Source organism: Hyperolius riggenbachi, chromosome 1 (genome assembly GCF_040937935.1).
Source record: "Hyperolius riggenbachi isolate aHypRig1 chromosome 1, aHypRig1.pri, whole genome shotgun sequence".
NCBI lineage: Eukaryota > Metazoa > Chordata > Amphibia > Anura > Hyperoliidae > Hyperolius > Hyperolius riggenbachi.
The window spans coordinates 526,286,698-526,306,024 of NC_090646.1; the positions used below are offsets into that span (position 1 = coordinate 526,286,698).

Genomic DNA, 19,327 nt, shown 5'->3' on the forward strand with positions numbered 1-19,327 from the left:
GCTGCTTCCTATCTACACTACATCTAGAGGAAGTGTCTTGAGTTATAAGGAACAGACACTGCGTCCAGGCTCATATAAATAATTTTCAGATTTAGAGTGCATGTACACAGACAATCTTGATCTTACACGTAGTATGAGAGCCAATCAAAATTGTGTGTATGCACCCAAAGTGCAATTACTTCTGTTAGAACCTTTATTTGTTAACCTGCTGAGCGGTCTGGACGAGCTCAGCTCGTCCAACACCGCCAGAGGCTGCCGCTCAGGCCCTGCTGGGCCGATTTTCGTCAAATAAAAAGCAGCACACGCAGCCGGCACTTTGCCAGCCGCGTGTGCTGCCTGATCGCCGCCGCTCTGCGGCGATCCGCCGCGAGCAGCAGCGAAAGAGGGTCCCCCCAGCCGCCTGAGCCCAGCGTAGCCGGAACAAAAAGTTCCGGCCAGCGCTAAGGGCTGGATCGGAGGCGGCTGACGTCGATGACGTCACTCCGCTCGTCGCTATGGCGACGATGTAAGCAAAACAAGGAAGGCCGCTCATTGCGGCCTTCCTTGTTTATTCTGGGCGCCGGAGGCGATCGGAAGAACGCCTCCGGAGCGCCCTCTAGTGGGCTTTCATGCAGCCAACTTTCAGTTGGCTGCATGAAATAGTTTTTTTTTTATTTAAAAAAAACCCTCCCGCAGCCACCCTGGCGATTTAATCAGAACGCCAGGGTGGTTAATGATGAGCTATTGCTGAATGAAGGTGCTTGGCAGATCTACCTGTCCAGAAATGTGTAGGTTTGAGAAGAAATATTATGTGCCAAAATTAACTTGTCAACGTGGATACGAGTATGTGTGATTGCTTTGTGTCGTGCAGCTATAATGACTGAGAAAATTGAGTAGTTAATCTTTCATACTACATGGGAGATGTAAAATTGAAAGACAATTGGCCAATCCAAATTGAATGTGTATATACACCCTAAATTATCTTTTTTTTTTATTACAGTAGCTCAACAGTAAAATAAACGGTAATTCATTAAGAAAATCAGGATTGCATAAGAGTTCAACAAGGCTTTTAAGCAGGAAGAACAAATATAATATATATGCGCACCTACTCAGGACTTACCAATCAGAATCAAAGTTAACTGGAGCAGATTTATCACAACCAAAAGAAAATAAAAACCAGCACACATCAATTGCTTCACTTTTGCAATAGATTTACCTCCATTTTGCATGCCACTTGTGTTGATAAATCTGCCTCATTGTCTTGTATCTATCTGATATAATCCTGTATTTAATTATTCTTGTCATATGCAGTAAAAACATACCTGTGTGTGCTAGATGGCTGTGGATGCAGCTGCACTGTCTGTAGATCTTGTCACATTAGGCATGTGCTTCTCTACCTGCCATGTGCTTCTCTGCCTCCTCCCTCCAGCCTTAGAGAACATGCCAGAACATTCTCTAGCTCTTGTCCTAACAAATATCCCCAGTCACTAACAGACAGCTTCCCTATCACGACTTTTCCTCTAGAAAGCATACCTTTTCCTCAGAGCATGTCCAGTGATTTCTGGCCATCTATGAAAAACACATCTTCAATCTCACTCTGGCATGTTCCCAGTTATATGCACTAGTATTGGGGGAGGGGAGGTCTCAACTTGAGAGCAGGAAGGAGTCTGCTGGCATTAAAGAGAACCCGAGGTGGGATTCAATTATGTTACTGGGGCACAGAGGCTGGTTGTGCACACTAAGACCAGCTTCCGTTGCCCCATGGTGTGCCTCCATGTCCCCCCTGCATGCCGCTATACCCCCGCAGTGCTGGTGACACGCAGCGTGTCGCCAGCACAATGTTTACCTAAGCGCTGTCTGTCAGTGCCGCTCCTCCTCCGCATCGGCGCTATCCGCCCGTGTCCCTTCTCTCCCGCTGATAGGAGGGAAGTGACGCGGGCGGGTAGCGCCGATGCGGAGGAGCAGCGCTGACTGACAGTGCATAGGTAAACATTGTGCTGGCGACGCGCTGCGTGTCGCCAGCACTGCGGGGGTAGAGCGGCGCACAGGGGGGACATGGAGGCACACCATGGGGCAACGGAGGCTGGGATTAGTGTGCACAACCAGCCTCTGTGCCCCAGTAACATAATTAAATGCCACCTCGGGTTCTCTTTAAAAATGAGAAGCAGTAAACAAGTCAGCAAGAAAGTATTCTGGTGTCAGCATTCAACACAGATTTTGGGAAGGCAAAAGATACAGAATTATTTTATGCTTGTTTTGACGACCCGCACCCACAGACCCGCTACCAGCACCCGCAACTCTCTACCTGTGACCCGACCCGCACTTGCAGTACCCGCAATTCAGGTACCCGCACCCGACCTGCATTTCGGGTAACCTGTGGGTACCCAACCTGCTGCAGGCCCCTACTCCATAGCATTGCATTAGCAAGAGCTTTTCAACTCACTAGCGCTTAGAAAAGGCTGATGTTTTTTTAAGTGGAAACAGGCACAAAGAACAACATGAGAAAAATTCAAACCCTGCAACCTTTGAAACTTGCATAAAGCCAAGTTACATTATTTTAGTTTTGAGGACTATAAAAAAAAACAATTGGTTAAAATTGCATTGTACATTGTTATCCCTTCTCCCCCATCCTACTTCCTTAAAAACAAAATAAATACAAATGACGCATATAAAGGAATTCTATGCTCCTATCAACACAGATTGATTCCAATCTATTCCTTACAGTAGATGTGAATCAGGAAGCACAACCCATAGAATAAACAGGACTCGTACTGCAGACTGGTTTAAAAAAAAAAACTCCAGGCAAACCACGAAATGTAATGGAACATAGATGCAATGCAAAGTTTTCACTTGTTTTCTTTGTTTCACATTGTTTTGAGGTAAACCGCATTCTACAATGTTGGTCCTATAGGGGAAGCTTGGAAGTGGCTCCTGTGCTTCGAATTCCAAATAACAAATCCTGACATCATCTAGATTAATGTGCAGGAGGTGTGTGCTCAGACCAAACAGCACCTGTTTTAGGGCCCTTTCACATGGGCAGTTGAACTGCATTCTCAGTGAGCAGTTACCAGGCAGCAGCAAGCTCGTGTGAAAAGGACCCTTATAATGGCTACAGAAATGTCTATCAACAAATTTGAAGGCGCAGCATGTGAAAATTGCATCTGCTTTCCAGAATAAGCAGAGCCTAAACTAACTGCACTGCTATGCCCGGAAGGAGTTAGCCCACTCAAAATAGTTTGCATCTCAACAGGGGTGCTGTGAGTAGGCTTCCCTATGCCCCCAAGAAAGGGAAGCAGTACCCTAAGCACACTTGTTGTCTAGAAGCACTCCAGGGGGGGTGGGGGGGGGGCAGATAAATGCAGATAGCTCTGCCTTGAATGTGGCTACCATCCAGGTAGAATGCCCACATGACCAGAGATTGAAGGGGAATGGCCTAAGTTAGAGTGTATGCTTGTTGGGAAAAAAGTGAGTTTTGAGGGAGTGTTTATAGATTTCAGAGGTTGAAGAGTGATGAATGTCTTATGAAAGGTGATTCCAGAGGAGGGGTGGGGCACATGAGAAATCATTTATATGTGAATTTGGGGGGGGGGGGGTGACTAGAAGATGTCAAAAGAAGGTTGTGTGCAGCTCTGAGATTGCGGTTGGGTTGGTATCTGGAAGCTAGTGAGGAGAAGTACAAGGGAGAGATTATAGAGAGCTTTGTAGGTTAAAGTTAAGGGCTCTATCACACTAGAGGCTGCGGTAGAAAAGGCTGAAACTCAGCCTTTTGCTTAACGCCAATACATAGCGTTTTCAAAGCGTTTTCAAAGCGTTCTACAGCTCATATGAAAACGTCCTTTTTTTTTTTTCTTCTATAAAAATAAGTGAACAAGTCAGCTGTAAAACGCTTTGTAAACGCTTTGAAAATGCTGAAGTTAACGTTTTCCATTGACTATCATTGAAACGCCAACAGCCAACTTTGGCTGTAAACAGCCCTGAAAAAGCTTCTGGGTGCGTTGAAACGCAACGCTCCAAAACGCCGAGTTAGATGTGAAAGGTAAAATGAAAGTCTATGGACTTTCATTTTACCTTGGAAAACGCCAACTTCGGCTGTGGCGTTAAAACGCCAAAAAAGTCCTCTGGTGTGAAAGGGCCCTAAGAGTTTGAGATGGATCCTCTAGTTAATTGGCAGTCAATGAAGAGTTTGACAGAGAGGAGCAGCAGAGGAAGAGCGAGAAGAAAGGTGAATGAGTCATGCAGCTGAATACAGTACAGATTGTAGGGGGTGCCACTCTGTTAGATGGTAGTTCACAAAGACAAGATATTATAAGAGCTTATACTGACATGTGATTTATTTAATTTTAGATGTGTGTACTATGCTCTATACTTTACACCCTTTACTTTATGCCCAGGTGGCTCTTATAAGTATAATTCCTACGCTAAACAGATGCCTTCAAGAACTGACTTTAAGCTCTGTCCCATATGCATTTTGACTTTTAGGTTTGTCATTATAGGAATAGTTAACACTGTAGGAGTCTGATATTACATAAATAGCAGTATGGAATAGCCCATTCAATCAACCTTCTATTTTGTTGGAAGATAAACACTTTGGGCTTCCCTCATATACAACCATTGTGGTAGTAACTTAGCCAGGGGGTTTCATTACACCAAAAGATGCCTAATATGCTTGCACAGAATGCACAGTACAACATAAATTAGGGTATTAGTGAACCATATATGTCAATTGTTCCTTTTTATGAGTGGATAGTGTTTTCACCATATAATATATCAAAGAAGAAATGGCAGAGAATAAAAGGCATAGCTTAAAAGCCCCTTTACTTTATTGCAATCCCAAGATATGAGATGTTCAGCTAATATAGCTTTCTTACAATCTCGTACATATTATACTCCATAGAAACATATGAAATATATTTGCATAGTAGTATTATTCATTTCTAAAGAAAATATTCAATCTCCAAGTCCTGGACCTGATTAATAGATTTCGAGAGCGAGTCTGTCTTATTAAATCAAAGCTGTTTATCTGAAGCATATCCTCTGAATAAATAATCGTAATGACTGGATAGTTCTTTCCCAGTATGTCCATCAGTCTTCTGGATACTTGGATTCCACAACCGATTCCCATCACCATTGGGAGAGGATCACAAGCTTAACTCTTGACACAGCCAGGTAATCTCCAGCATGTGGTCAATCATTGTTTCCGTGTGTTGAGACTCCGGCCTCATCAGGTGACCATCAGTGGCAGGATGGTAGTTTGTCTATATCCAGGAATCTTATGTGCATTTTGGTTTCAATATCAATGCCTTCCCAAATCTGAAAGAAGGAGGCATTAAGAGTCATAAATTCTACTGTGCATCAGATGTAAACTGACTTTTATAAATTATAGTTTTACAATACATGGATTACCTCATTTTCATAAACCCACTACCAAAAAAAAGGTTTTAAAGTATGGAAATTTAGAGTTATGTTTAATTAGGAGTGTTTTGATAATAAAATGGGAAGGTAAGCTCAGGTTAAAGTAAACCTGTAGCTGGATCCCTTCTACTGAGGAGGAAAGGGGGAACTTCTAGGATCCAGAGGCTTCCTCCTCCCGAGGCAAGTATACCCCCCAGGAGCTGTTTAGGCATTAGGTGAAGGTTAATTTTAGGGGGTTAGTGGTCAGTAGGAGGTAAGTGTCGGGGAAGGTTTATGGACAGAAGGAGGTTAGTGTTAGTAGTCAGGAAGGTGATTATATTAAGCAGATTGGTTATGGTTAGGCTGTAACAAAAACAGCAACACAAACCCAAAACAGGATCAGTAGTCACATTTTATACCCAGTGTTAGGTTCTCACACTGAAAGCAAATGTATTTTATACTTTGTAGTCTCTTTAACCTGCTGAGCGGTCTGGACGAGCTCAGCTCGTCCAACACCGCCAGAGGCTGCCGCTCAGGCCCTGCTGGGCCGATTTGCACCAAATAAAAAGCAGCACACGCAGCCGGCACTTTGCCAGCCGCGTGTGCTGCCTGATCGCCGCTGCAGCGCGGCGATCCGCCGCGTGCAGCGGCGAAAGAGGGTCCCCCCAGCCGCCCGAGCCCAGCGTAGCCGGAACAAACAGTTCCGGCCAGCGCTAAGGGCTGGATCGGAGGCGGCTGACGTCAAGACGTCGGCTGACGTCCATGACGTCACTCCGCTCGTCGCCATGGCGACGAGGGAAGCGAAACACGGAGGGCCGCTCATTGCGGCCTTCCGTGTTATCTCTTGCCGCCGGAGGCGATCGGAAGATCGCCTCCGGAGCGCCCTCTAGTGGGCTTTCATGCAGCCAACTTTCAGTTGGCTGCATGAAATAATTTTTTTTTTATTTAAAAAAAACCCTCCCGCAGCCACCCTGGCGATTTAATCAGAACGCCAGGGTGGTTAAGGCCCAGTGCACACCAAAAACCTCTAGCAGATCTGCAAAACTCTAGAGGTTTTTGAAGCAGATTTCAGAGTGTTTTTATGTAGCAGATTCCAAATATTGTTACAGAACAGCTTCTGTAACAAAAACACCTGAATATCCACTCTGATCTGGCGTTTTTCAGAGCGGTTTTCCACTTTCCTATACTTTACCATTGAGGCAGAAATGCCTCAGAAATCTAAAAAAATGCTGCAGCCCCCAAGTTTGCGTTTGTGGAAAAAACTAACCGCTCTGGTGTGCATCATCCCGTGCACTTTCATTAGCCAAGTGGTTTCCCCCCTGCAAGCGTTTTAAAAAACGCTCCAGAACCGCTCTGGTGTGTACCAGCCCTAAGCTAGTATTTGGTTTAACTAGTTACTGCAGTATATCAACCCCCTGCAGGACTTCATCTGAAGTCTCAGGGATGTAGATATTCGTCTACTGCTGCCACCAGCGCTATGCGCGCTTCCGCCTGCATTGTCGCCGCCCGTTAGTGCACAGATCAGTGAATGGGGACACAGTTCATTGATTAAGTGAAAGTAAAACATACACCAAAGGAATAAAACTAGGGGGGACATCTAGTAGTCAAATAGTAAAATTACACCTACACAGGGACGTTACAGGCGCACGTTAGTGCAGCCTGTAACGCTCCCCCAGCGTACAGCAATGTAACACAAGTGGGCTGTTCACACTGCCCACGTTGCATTACATGTAACGCTGCACGTTCTTCCGAAAGTACAGCATGCTACAGCGTTACAGCGGCTTAAGCCGCGTTAGACTGTTTGCACATGCTCAGTCATGTTGGGGAGGAGCGGAGAGCGGCCAGGCACATGGCTAATTAATATTCACTGCACATTGTGACGTGCAGTGTTTACTTCCTGGTGTGCGGCGATTGGCCGGCGGGACCATGTGATGCCGCATGCGTCCAAGAGTACGCATCACGGCATCACGGACGCCAGAGTGAGCTGCACAATGCGGCTCACTCTGACGTCCACATCGAAGAGCACCAGGCCTTGCGTTAGGTGCACGTTATGCGACCTTAACGTAGCACCTAACGCAACGTCTTGGTGTGCAAGTAGCCTAATACATACATCTCCCAATAAAATTAACCCCTTACCTTCCCTACTCTCCCATAGTTACCAAAATAAAACATTTGCATATAAAAAAATTTTTTAAAAAATAAATAGTTACCTTAGGGACTTTTATAATATGTATGTCATGAGGTTATATTACTGTTATTTTTGCAAATGAGGGCTTGTAATTAGTGATGGACGCGAAACTGAAAAAATACACCTTTATTTCCAAATAAAATATTGTCAACATCTATTGTGATAGGGACATCATTTAAATTGTGTAATAAGCGGAACAAATGGGCAATTGAAATATGTGGGTTTTAATTACAGTAGCATGTATTATTTTCAAACTGTAATGGCTGAAAAATAATGCATTTTTTTCATTTTTTTCTTATTCCCATTAAAATGCATTTATAATAAAATAATTCTTAGCAAACTGTACCACCCACAGCCTAATTTGTGGCAAAAAGAAAAAAAAAACAATATATAGATCATTTTGTTGTGATAAGTACTAATAAAGTTAATGGCGAATGAAAGGGAGGAGCGATGAAAGGTGAAAATTGCTCTGGTCCTTAAAGGGAACCTAAACTGAGATTGAAATGGATGTTTCCTTTTAACCACTTGCCGACCGCGCACTCATACCGCGCGTCGGCAAAGTGGCAGCTGCAGGACCAGCGACGCAGTACTGCGTCGCCAGCTGCAGGCTGATTAATCAGGAAGCAGCCGCTCGGGCGAGCGGCTGCTTCCTGTCAAATCACGGCGGGGGGCTCCGTGAATAGCCTGCGGGCCGCCGATGGCGGCTCGCAGGCTAAATGTAAACACAAGCGGAAATAATCCGCTTTGTTTACATTGTACGGCGCTGCTGCGCAGCAGCGCCGTAAGGCAGATCGGCGATCCCCGGCCAATCAGCGGCCGGGGATCGCCTCCATGTGATAGGGGACGTCCTGTCACTGGCTGCACAGGACGGATAGCGTCCTGTGCAGCCCTGATCTCCGGGAGGGAGAGGTAGGAGAGGGAGGGGGGAGAATGTCGCCGCGGAGGGGGCCTTTGAGGTGCCCCCCCCGCAACTAGCCTGCACGCAGGAGCGATCAGACCCCCCCTGCACATCATCCCCATAGGGGGGAAAAAAGGGGGGCGATCTGATCGCTCTGCGTGCCCTCTGATCTGTGCTGGGGGCTGCAGAGCCCACCCAGCACAGATCCCTTCAAACAGCGCTGGTCCTTAAGGGGGGGTAAAGGGTGGGTCCTCAAGTGGTTAAACAATACCAGTTGCTTGGCAGTCCTGTTGATCTCTTTGGCTGCAGTAGTGGCTGAATCACACAGCTGAAACAAGCATACAGCTAATCCAGTCTGACTTTAGTCAGAGGACCTGATCTGCATGCTTATTCAGGGGCTGTGGCTAAAAAGGTATTAGTCACACAGAATCAGCAAGAGAGTCAGGCAACAGGGATTATTTTAAAAGGTAAAATCCACATCCTTTTCAGTTTCGGTTCCCTTGAAGAGGAAAAAACCTTAGTGGTTAAATAGTTAAAGGGAAGGTCCAAGGTGTAAAAAAAAAAAAAAAAAACAGATCTACTTACCTGCGGCTTCCTCCAGCCCCTGGAAGGCTTTGTGTCCCTCGCCGCAGCTCTGGTGTCCTGGGATCCCCTCCGTTGCCGATGCCGATGCGCCAGGTCGGCATCTACTGCGCCTGTGTGAGCCGCTGGTGATTACGCTCACGTTGCCTAGAGCTACTGTGCCTGCCACTCCAGGCCACATGAGCGCAATCACCAGTGGCACTCACGCAGGTGCAGAAGATGCCGGCATCTGCAACGGAGCGGCTACCGGGACACCGGAGCTGCGCCGAGGGACATATCGGCTGCCAGGGTCTGGATGAAGCACCGGGTAAATAGACTTTTTTTAAATTTATTTTTTTTATTCCACGGATGTGTCCTTTAAGGAGACTTGGTGAACTTTAAATTAAATGATGTGTATTTTTTTATTGCATAGGAAAAGAGGAAAAATTGGCTGTTTAAGGTACAACAAGCAAACAAAAGAGTTACATTTCCTCTTTTCTCTTCATGGTGGACAAAGCATACCATTGTGCTGTACATTGCTGATTGGTGTGGTGCATTTATAGTACAGTCACAGTATCCCTGCAGGGGCATGATATCAGTATGTGTGTGAGCAGCCCAGCCTTTAGTACATATATCCACCTAACCTGATACAAACCTCTTCGCCCTGATAACTGCATTGCCACATACCCGATAACATTCCTTTGCTTATCTTTTGTTTTACATAAAAGATGCATGTACTGTAAATTATCATGTGCTCCCAGGGTTCTTTTCACTACAGGATTTACATGTAAGGTCCACTTATGTCACCAATCATTAACCACTTCACATCCAGACCTTGTTGCCCTCTTATGGACCAGTGCAGTGTTGACATTTTAGCTATATCCCTATTTCATCATCCTATGTCCCTATTTAATCATCAATAACATTATCCCTACTTATAACAACTTAATGAAATATATATGTTTTTTTTTCAGGACTAACTAGGCTTTAATTCTATGGTATTTTTTCCCTTAAACAATTTTGTTTTCTATGCATTTTAATAGAAAAAATAAAAAAGAAAAAAATAGAAAAAAACACAAATTACGTTCCTGTCACAATTTATGGTGAAGATATTTGATTCTGAAATAATGCTACAGTGTGTATTTTTCACTATGAACTGAGAAAATAAAAGTGTTTTTAATGGCAAAAATCAATCTTATTGGCTCAGGGAACATATATTCCCTTTCAGCAATTAGTGTTGCAGAAAATAGTGTTGGAGTTTTGCACAGGAGCAAGCCCAATTTTGCACAGCTGTGCTGTGCTTCAGCTACATGACGTGTATCTACATCCTCGTGGCTTAGATAAAGTCACAGGGGATGTAGATATACTGTAGTGGTGGAAAAATTGGTTAAAAATATGCACATTCTTATTTAGAGATCTTATTTAGTCAGTGAGATGATAATAATTCTGACCTGCAAGCAAATTTAATGCAAGTGGGCCAATCCAATGCTTTTCATATCTATTTTCATTGGCCTAATTCCATATCGCATATCATTAAAGGAGAACTGTAGTGAGAGGGATATGGAGGCTGCCATATTTATTTCCTTTTAAGCAATACCAGTTGCCTGGCAGCCCTGATGGTCTATTTGCCTAAAGAAGTGTCTGAATCACACCAGAAACAAGCATGCAGCTAATCTTGTCATATCTGTCTAATTTGTCAGAAACACCTGATCTGCTGCATGCTTGTTCAGGGCCTATGGCTGAAAGTATTAGAGGCAGAGGATTAGCTGAATAGCCAGGCAACTGGTATTGCTTAAAAGGAAATAAATATGGCAGCCTCCATATACCTCTCACTACAGTTCTCCTTTAAACATCTCTAGACCTATTATAATTTGATCTCCCAATAATTACAATATGCATGATCCTGAGCATGTCATTTCGGTGCGAATTACAGCACCTAAATTGGACGCCACCATAGGTGCCAGTGCTAATTTTTGTAATTAGTGGCTACAGTGGTTAATTTTGGCACCGCACGTGTGGTTAGTAGCAGTAGCACCAGAGATCTACTACTAATGTAGCTGAACTCTGGTTAGTGGCAATGACCTACAGTGGTAGTGGTGTTGGAGTTCAGCTACCATAGCTGGCAGTAACAGTAGTTAGTCTTGTTAGCAGTGCTGGAAAGCAGTGGTGTTAAGCATAGGTGGGGGGTAGGTTAGTGTTAGGATATGCCGATAGTGGTATATAGGTAACATTGTCAATACTCTACTATTGGGAATATCTTGCACCCAAATCACCATACGGTGCTTTTAAATCTACACTGCATGATCATTATACAGGAAACCTAGCCTCTGTTAAATCAGTGCTTATCTAATTGTAGATGACAAAGTGACGTTTATAAGATAGCTACTGGGCTGATAACCTTATCAATCCAGCAACTATCTCATGGACTTCCTGGCTTATAATCCTTCCATGGGTTACTGTTGCGCAATAATTTAAATTCAGGAGTGTAGCAATAGGGGTTGCAGAGGTTGCGACTGCATCGGGGCCCTTGGGCCAGAGGGGCCCCGAAGGGCCCTCCCACAACTGCAGTATTAGCTCTCTATTGGTCCTGTGCTCATAATAATCACTTCTATAGATACTTTGAATAGTGGTAATCATTAACAAACTGGTCCCCATCCCCTTCTTGCACCTCTGACACTGTAGTTGCCATTGGCAGGTTTTTGTGCGCCGTATCAACTGTTATGTATAGAGTGCTTGGGGGGGGGCCCATTGTAAAACTTGCATCAGGGCCCACAGCTCCTTAGCTACACCACTGCTTAAATTAATGTAAAACTTCAGTTTATCAGCATCACTAAAAACACAATATTGCAGTTCAATTCATCACACATATCCTCTACAACCAGTCTTAGTGTCTAATATTAGCAAAACTTATCCATGTAGGAGGGTGGATGAAAAAGAGCCATATTGTCTAAACCAGTGTTCCCTATAGTTTGTATCAGTTAACTAGTTTTATTCATAACCAGTTAAAATGCCAGCCCATTAAAAAATAGGCGCTAGGCCACAGCCACGACCCATTTGACCTGCACACGCTCACGGACGTGAACCGCACTCACAGCCATGACCCACATGCCCCCCCTCATCGTCCACCAATGTTCAAAGTCCACCCACACGCATGCCAGACGTGCCGCAGGGACACAGGAGGGCGCAGCAACAGGAACATTATATATATATATGCTTCTTCCTCAGTGCTGACACTTGTGGTGTCCTTTATACGTGAATGTAGCCGCCGGTATGCAAGAGGCACACATGCTTCTAAATGTGGGGGCATGCAGTTCAGTGTGTGCCAGGAAGCAGTATAATAATATATAGGGGGCAGCGTGACCTTGTGTAACCCTTATAAGACGGGTCTATTTTAGCATGAGGCCTCTAAAGATACTCTTAATCTCCAAACATTCCCCCGGGAGGCGTGATTCCCCCCCCCCCCCCCCCCCTCCTTTCTTTCACACAAGATACAGTAGATAGCATTACCTTTAGAAAGTCATCAAAAGTAATTCCTTCATATATTTGATCCGGTGCCTGTTAAAGGGGGGGAAAAAAGTGTTTGCTGAATGTCGTTTTACTAACTGAAGCCGCATAATAAATCGCATACTTTGGATATAAACAGCTAAGAGCTGTTACAATTTTATAGCCAAACTATCATATTTTTGTACCACCCTTTTTCAATCTTTGTCATTTTTCTCACCCAGCATTTTCTAAGTCACTTCCCATAGGCTGTGCACTTACCTGTCTTTGGGCCTGATGCAATAACTTTTTTTTATCAATCATTTTTTTTTTATTAAAGCAAAAAAAAAAAGAAGCATACAGAATAAAACATCATATACTGTAAAATAAAAGCACAATTAGAACAGCGAGCAGGATGAATAACATTCACAATGAAAGCATATTAGACAGGGTACACATATCCTGAATAGGACACATAAATATCAACAATAAAACGATATATTAAATTGCATAGTCTACCCTGTAAGCCCAATAGGCTCCCCGAACCAATCACAACATAAAACATAAATTGAAAACTTACAGTACAACCGTACATCTAAAACACAAAGGAAAACAAATAACACAAGGGAAAAAAATTAATAAAACAACTGATGTTGTTAATTTTAATAAGCTGGTGTTCAAATTTGGCACCATGGTATTCAAAACCTAAACACTTGTATCGGCACCATTTCAGCACAGAATAGCAGGACCCCATCCTGCTGTTATGTGCTGCAATAGTGTTTAATGCTTGTGGTAGTCTAAAGGCATGTACACACGCTGGACATCAAACTACGGGTCGCTAAAACCCGCATTCATTCTGGTCATTCTGACGACCTGTAGTTTGAAAAAGTCCGTCGTGTACACGCCTTTACATTCAGGGCTGGTTCTAGACTTTTTGCCACCTAAAGCAATACATTGTAAGGACCCCCCCATGTGTGTGTGACTGTAGAGGAGAGACACATTGGGCTGTGCATTGCTACGCTTACCTGCCTCTGCTTTCTCCAAGACAGCATCTTCTCCCTGTACCCTAGGATGCCAGGTATGTGCTGCACCAGCGCTGCTTCACTCACCCGCTCTCAGCAGATTAGAAATGGGATCACCACCAGCCACCATGTGACCCGGCAGCACGTAACAGGTCACGAGGCACTTCTGTAGCGATGGATACAGGACACTGGACAGGTAGATGGAGATCCTATCGCTGGAATGCTGAGAGCAAGTGAATGAAGTGGCTCCATGCATCTGGTGGGGGGTGGGATAGGAAGTGAGAGGAGGGGGACATTTGGGGAGAGGAGCCAGCTCTAAAGCTAAGTACTCACGGGGGGACAATTGTAGCTGTCGCTGCACACGGGAGCGTGTGCGCGACAGTTCGGAGACAGTTCGGCGACAGCTCGTCGCCAAGTCCCTCTGCATACACACTGCAGCAGAGGGATTAGCGATGCGGCGGAAGCTGTCGCCGAGGTTCCTCCCCCCCCGCCGGATGCTCCGTGTAATGTGTGTGGGTAGCTGTCGCTAGCCCGCATACACATGCGGGGCTAGCGACAGTTCCGGCGAGGTTGCGGCGACGGCTGTAGCCGGCGATTGAACATGTCAATCGCCTGGCGACAGCTCCGACGGGCGACGGTTCGGGGCGCGCGCGTCATACACACGGGCGAACCGTCGCCGCAACACGCGCGTGCCACGTGGTTGCGGCGACGGCCGTACCCCGTGTGTATGAGGCTTAATTGTTGCCACACTGAAGCATGTGATTCACGTTCCTTCATGGAAGAACTGCTAACACTAAACACACATGGTGCCACGTTGCTGGCTGGGCTGTCTAGTTGGGCTGTATGCAGCCATCTGAATCACAGAACTGGCTGGACACAAATGCAGATCTTGTGGGCAGAACTTTTCACAGATATTTTACTTCATATAATTACAGTAGCTCCTTGGCTGGAGGAGATCAGCGTTCATTTTCTCAAAGATAGCAGTAAAAGCAATGAAGCCTAAAGCTAAGTACTCACGGGGGGACAATTGTAGCTGTCGCTGCACACGGGAGCGTGTGCGTGACAGTTCGTCGACAGTTCGGCGACAGCTCGTCGCCATGTCCCTCTGCATCCACACTGCAGCAGAGGGATTAGCGATGCGGCGGAAGCTGTCGCCGAGGTTCCTCCCCCTCGCCGGAAGCTCCGTGTGCCGTGTGTAGGTAGCTGTCGCTAGCCCGCATACACATGCGGGACTAGCGACAGTTCCGGCGAGGTTGCGGCGATGGCTGTAGCCGGCGATTGAACATGTCAATCGCCTGGCGACAGCTCAGACGGGTGACGGTTCGGGGCGCGCGCGTCATACACACAGGCGAACCGTCGCCGCAACATACGCGTGCCACGTGGTTGCGGCGACGGCCGTACCCCGTGTGTATGAGCCTTAAAACACTGCAATGTGTGACAAACGCTGCCTCATTTGCCTCAACACTTTGTTCTAGCAAGAGTGACAGGAGGAATGGCAGCGTGTCAGCAGGAGGCTTTTATGATACAGACAGAGTGTACACTGGGGGAAGTTAATGAATGTTCCTGCCAGTCAGATTCACCTGTGCATTATATGGGTATTATATAGTATGAGACGTTCAACATTTCATTCCAACCCAAAACACACAGAACTAAAGGAGTTAAAGAGAAGAGCTGCTCGGAAAACTCAGGCTGGAGGAGACACAGAGTGCTGACACATTAGGCTCCATCTGCCCCTCCAATCATGATTCTAATTGGCATTCACTGTCATTGCTAATTTGTGTGAGAGGCTGGAGGTAGGAGGTGGGATACGATGGAAGCTGAACAAACTCCTCTTCCTTCCAGCATAACCTCAGAAGTCCTCTGGCCAGATCCAAAGGAACACATTTTATGCTGAAAAATGTTCCAGGAGAAAAGGCAGCAGGCAGCTCCCTGCGCTTAGGAATAGCGAGAGACAGCCAAGCAACCATACGAGTGCGAGTATTAATGGAAGCTGTGCTGCAGGCAGTATGTATGGGTTGCATGTCTTCTGGGCAGGGATGGGAGCTGTGTATGCTGTGAACAGACTGAATTCTGTGTGTGTCCTGTGTCCACATTCACATGTTCTGTGTGGATAGAAGTATTCAATTCCAACGCCTGTATTAGGGGTCCTGTAAGACATCTAAACCCCCTCCAGGAACAGATGGTTTCTGAAGTCCCTTCCTGATTCTACCATACTATCTACTATTGTAAAAACTACTAGAGCATAGTTACCCAACCCTGTCCTCAAGGCCCACCAACACAGGGCAGTTTCTAGGCTAAATTGCACCCAGGGCACTTGCGAAAACCTTACTCCAGGGATCCCCAACTTTTTCCGGCCCGGGGACCGCTTTCCGACCAAATTTTTCTCCGGGGAGGGGATGGGAGAGGGGATGATAGTGGACAGTGTCGTGCGCAGCGGGTTACGGGGGGGAGGGGTGATAGTGTACAGTGTTGTGCGCAGCGGGTTGCGGGGGGGGGGGGGGGCCGGTGCAGCGGCATAGCTAGCATAGTTGCCCCAGTATAGGGAGTTTAGTTGCCCCAGTATGGCTAGTATAGTTACCCCAGTATAGCTAGTATACTGCCCCAGTATGGGTATTCTAGTGCCCAGTATAGCTAGTATAGGGCCCAATAAGGGTAGGTAGTGCCCCAGTATAGCTAGTATAGTGCCAAGTATGGGTAGGTAGTGCCCCAGTATAGCTAGTATAGTGCCCAGTATGGGTAGGTAGTGCCCCAGTATAGCTAGTATAGTGCCCAGTATGGGTAGGTAGTGCCCCAGTATAGCTAGTATAGTGCCCAGTATAGCTAGGATAGTGCCCCAGTATAGCTAGTATAGTGCCCAGTATAGCTAGTATAGTGCCCAGTATGGGTAGGTAGTGCCCCAGTATAACTACCCAGGAGGGGGGGGGGGGTACCCAGCATATGCTCCCCCGCCCCCCGCGGCCGCCGCTGCTGTTACCTTAGCTGGCGGCTGCTTCCTCTCTTATATTCCCCTCTAATGTGTGTGTGTTATTTTGATTCACAGCAGCGCGTCTCCCGGCTGCTGTGATGAGGCAGAAGCAGGAAAGTGGTTCCCCTGGTAACGGCAATCGCCGCTACAGGAAGCGGGGGGCAGGGGAGCGTATGCTGGGTAGCTATACTGGGGCACTACCTACCCATAGTGGGCACTATACTAGCAAGAGGACAGACCAGTGGCCCAGCTGCAAACGCCGCACGGACCGGCAGTGCGCCACGGACCGGGGATTGGGGACCCCTGCGTTACTCTTTAGGGACAGTCACACAGTCACAAGGCACAAGTAGATCTGCCTACTTACTAGTGACCAGCCGCTCATCCAGGAGGATGCAGGGACCAGGAGGAGTACACACAGGCGAAGAGAGCCCGGAAAGCCGATCCCTCCATGGGCACTGCGCACTGACAGTCTGCAGTACTGCTACAGGACATCAGGTGTCATCACGGGATGGTGACAGGATGATGACTTGACGTCACACTCAGGCAGCCCAGGAGGAGTCAAGGAAGGTGATCGCGCTGGTAATCTTCTTTCTTCTTCCATTTGGCTGCACCGTGCGTCACCAGCTCCTTAGTCCTTCTGCCTGCGCCCCCCTTTCTTCTACTTGCTGGTCTGTGCCCAGGGCAGTCACCCTGCCCAAGAAACGGCCCTGCACCAACAGTACATGTTTTGCAGGAAACCACAAACAATCATAGGTGAAGTAATTAGTGCCTCAGCAGAGCTGATCAACTACATTTGTGAATTTCCACAAAACACGCACTTTCGATGGTACTCGAGGACAGGGTTGGGGAACGCTGACTTAGGGAATATTTTCCCCCCAGCTATGTTAAATACAGGGTTTTTTTTTTGGGGGGGGGGGGGGGGCTAGCACCAATGCATGGCTAATGCCATTTAACAGACAGCAGTTAAAGCTCATACTACAGAGAGAAAAATTTAAAGAGACTCCGTAACAGAAATTGCATCCTGTTTTTTATCATCCTACAAGTTCAAAAAGCGATTCTAATGTGTTCTGGCTTACTGCACCACTTTATACTATCACTGTCTCTGTAATAAATCAATGTATCTTTCCCCTGTCAGACTTGTCGGCCTGTGTCTGGAAGGCTGCCAAGTTCTTCAGTGTTGTGGTTCTGCTATGAACTCCCCCTTCCAGGCCCCTCTATGCACACTGCCTGTGTGTTATTTAGGATTAGAGCAGCTTCTCTCTTCTCTCTTATCTTTTACAAGCTGGATAAATCGTCCTCTGAGCTGGCTGGGCTTTCACATACTGAAGAATTACAGACAAGGGCAAAGCTGTTTGCAGGAAGAAGCAAGCAGCCTGAAACTTCAGTGCATGAGAACAGAGGGAAAGAAACACACAAATGATCTCTTGAGATTCAAAAGGAAGGCTGTATACAGCCTGCTTGTGTATGGATGTATTTTCTATGTGTGGACATACTGTACATAAACCTACTTCCTGTTTTGGTGGCCATTTTGTTTGTTTATAAACAAACTTTTTAAAACTGTTTTTAACCACTTTTAATGCAGCGGGGAGCGGCGAAATTGTGTCAGAGGGTAATAGGAGATGTCCCCTAATGCACTGGTATGTTTACTTTTGTGCGATTTTAACAATACAGATTCTCTTTAAAGGGACCCGGGCTCCAAATTCACAGATAGCCAGCGGATAATACAACATCCCAAAATAAACGAGATTTGTTGGTGCCACAAATCCAACAGGCATGTGGGTTAAGCCCCTGTGCCGATTTCAAGGCCAGTTTCCTGGAGGGGTCCCAAAGCTAACGGTGGATGTATCTACATCCTACTCATGCCTGTTGGATATGTGGCACCAACAATCTCTTTTATTTTGGGATATAGCTGCTGGCAATCTGTGAGTCTTGCCCCCAGGCTCCTTTACATTTTACTTGCTTTTGTAATGCCTGCCACTTATACTTGGTTGTATAACTCCAAATGTTTTTTTAATTGGCTTTTACTTAAATAGCAATGTTCAAAGGCCAAACCCCAAAACATATTAGATGACGTTGGTTGATTGGCTGGTTACCAGCTGCTAATGATGCCAATGTGTGTGTGGTGTTCTCTCTGGTAAAATGGGAGGCTTGGTTTATACTCCGATCCCTTTGAAGTGAACCTGAAGTGAGGGGGGCATGAAGGCCGACATATTTATTACATTTTCAACAATACCAGTTGCCTGGCTGTTCTGCTGAGCCTTTGCCTCTAATACTTTTAGCCATAGATCCTGAGAAAGCATGCAGATCAGATGTTTCTGAGACAAATCACATAATATTACCTGTATGCTTGTTTCAGGTATGTTATTCAGACACTATTTATGTCAGAATGAATTGCAGGATAGCCAGGCAACAGATATTGTTTAACAGGAAACAAATACGGCAGCCTCCATATTATTCTTGCTTCAGGTTCCTTTTAAATTCAAATATTATTGATTAGTATTAATATAGCATAGAAAGTTGTACTCATCATTTCTCTATATTGCTTAGTCTTGTCTGTGGGGTGGGGGCACCTTTCTACTGTCCATGCTAACAAGCACTTGGCTAGCGCACAGGAGCAGCTGACGGATGGTTATTACACAGCCTTCGGTCTTACATGGGTAAGAGGTCTAATGCTGGGAATACACGGCTCGTTTCTCAGCCATTTAGATGGCTCGATAGATAATTTCTGACTTGTCCTATCTCCCGCCCGATCGTTTCCCCGCTCGATTTTGTAAGGAGGACAATGGGAAAAGATAAGAAAAACGAGCGGAAGATATGAGAATCACCTGCGGAATCGAGCGGGC

The 19,327-nt window shown here is 46.0% G+C and overlaps 1 protein-coding gene across 1 annotated transcript in view; it reads right to left on the reverse strand.

Moving 5' to 3' along the window:
- Positions 1-4,777: 4,777 nt before the first annotated feature.
- TESC (tescalcin) overlaps positions 4,778-19,327 on the reverse strand; it is a 130,541-nt gene continuing 115,991 nt past the window's right edge. The window contains exons 7-8 of the mRNA XM_068271631.1: positions 12,525-12,572; positions 4,778-5,289 (exon numbers count right to left, since the gene is read on the reverse strand). Coding sequence (XP_068127732.1) covers positions 5,212-5,289; positions 12,525-12,572 — 126 coding nt within the window. The 3' untranslated portion in view covers positions 4,778-5,211. The remainder of the gene's footprint in view (positions 5,290-12,524; positions 12,573-19,327) is intronic.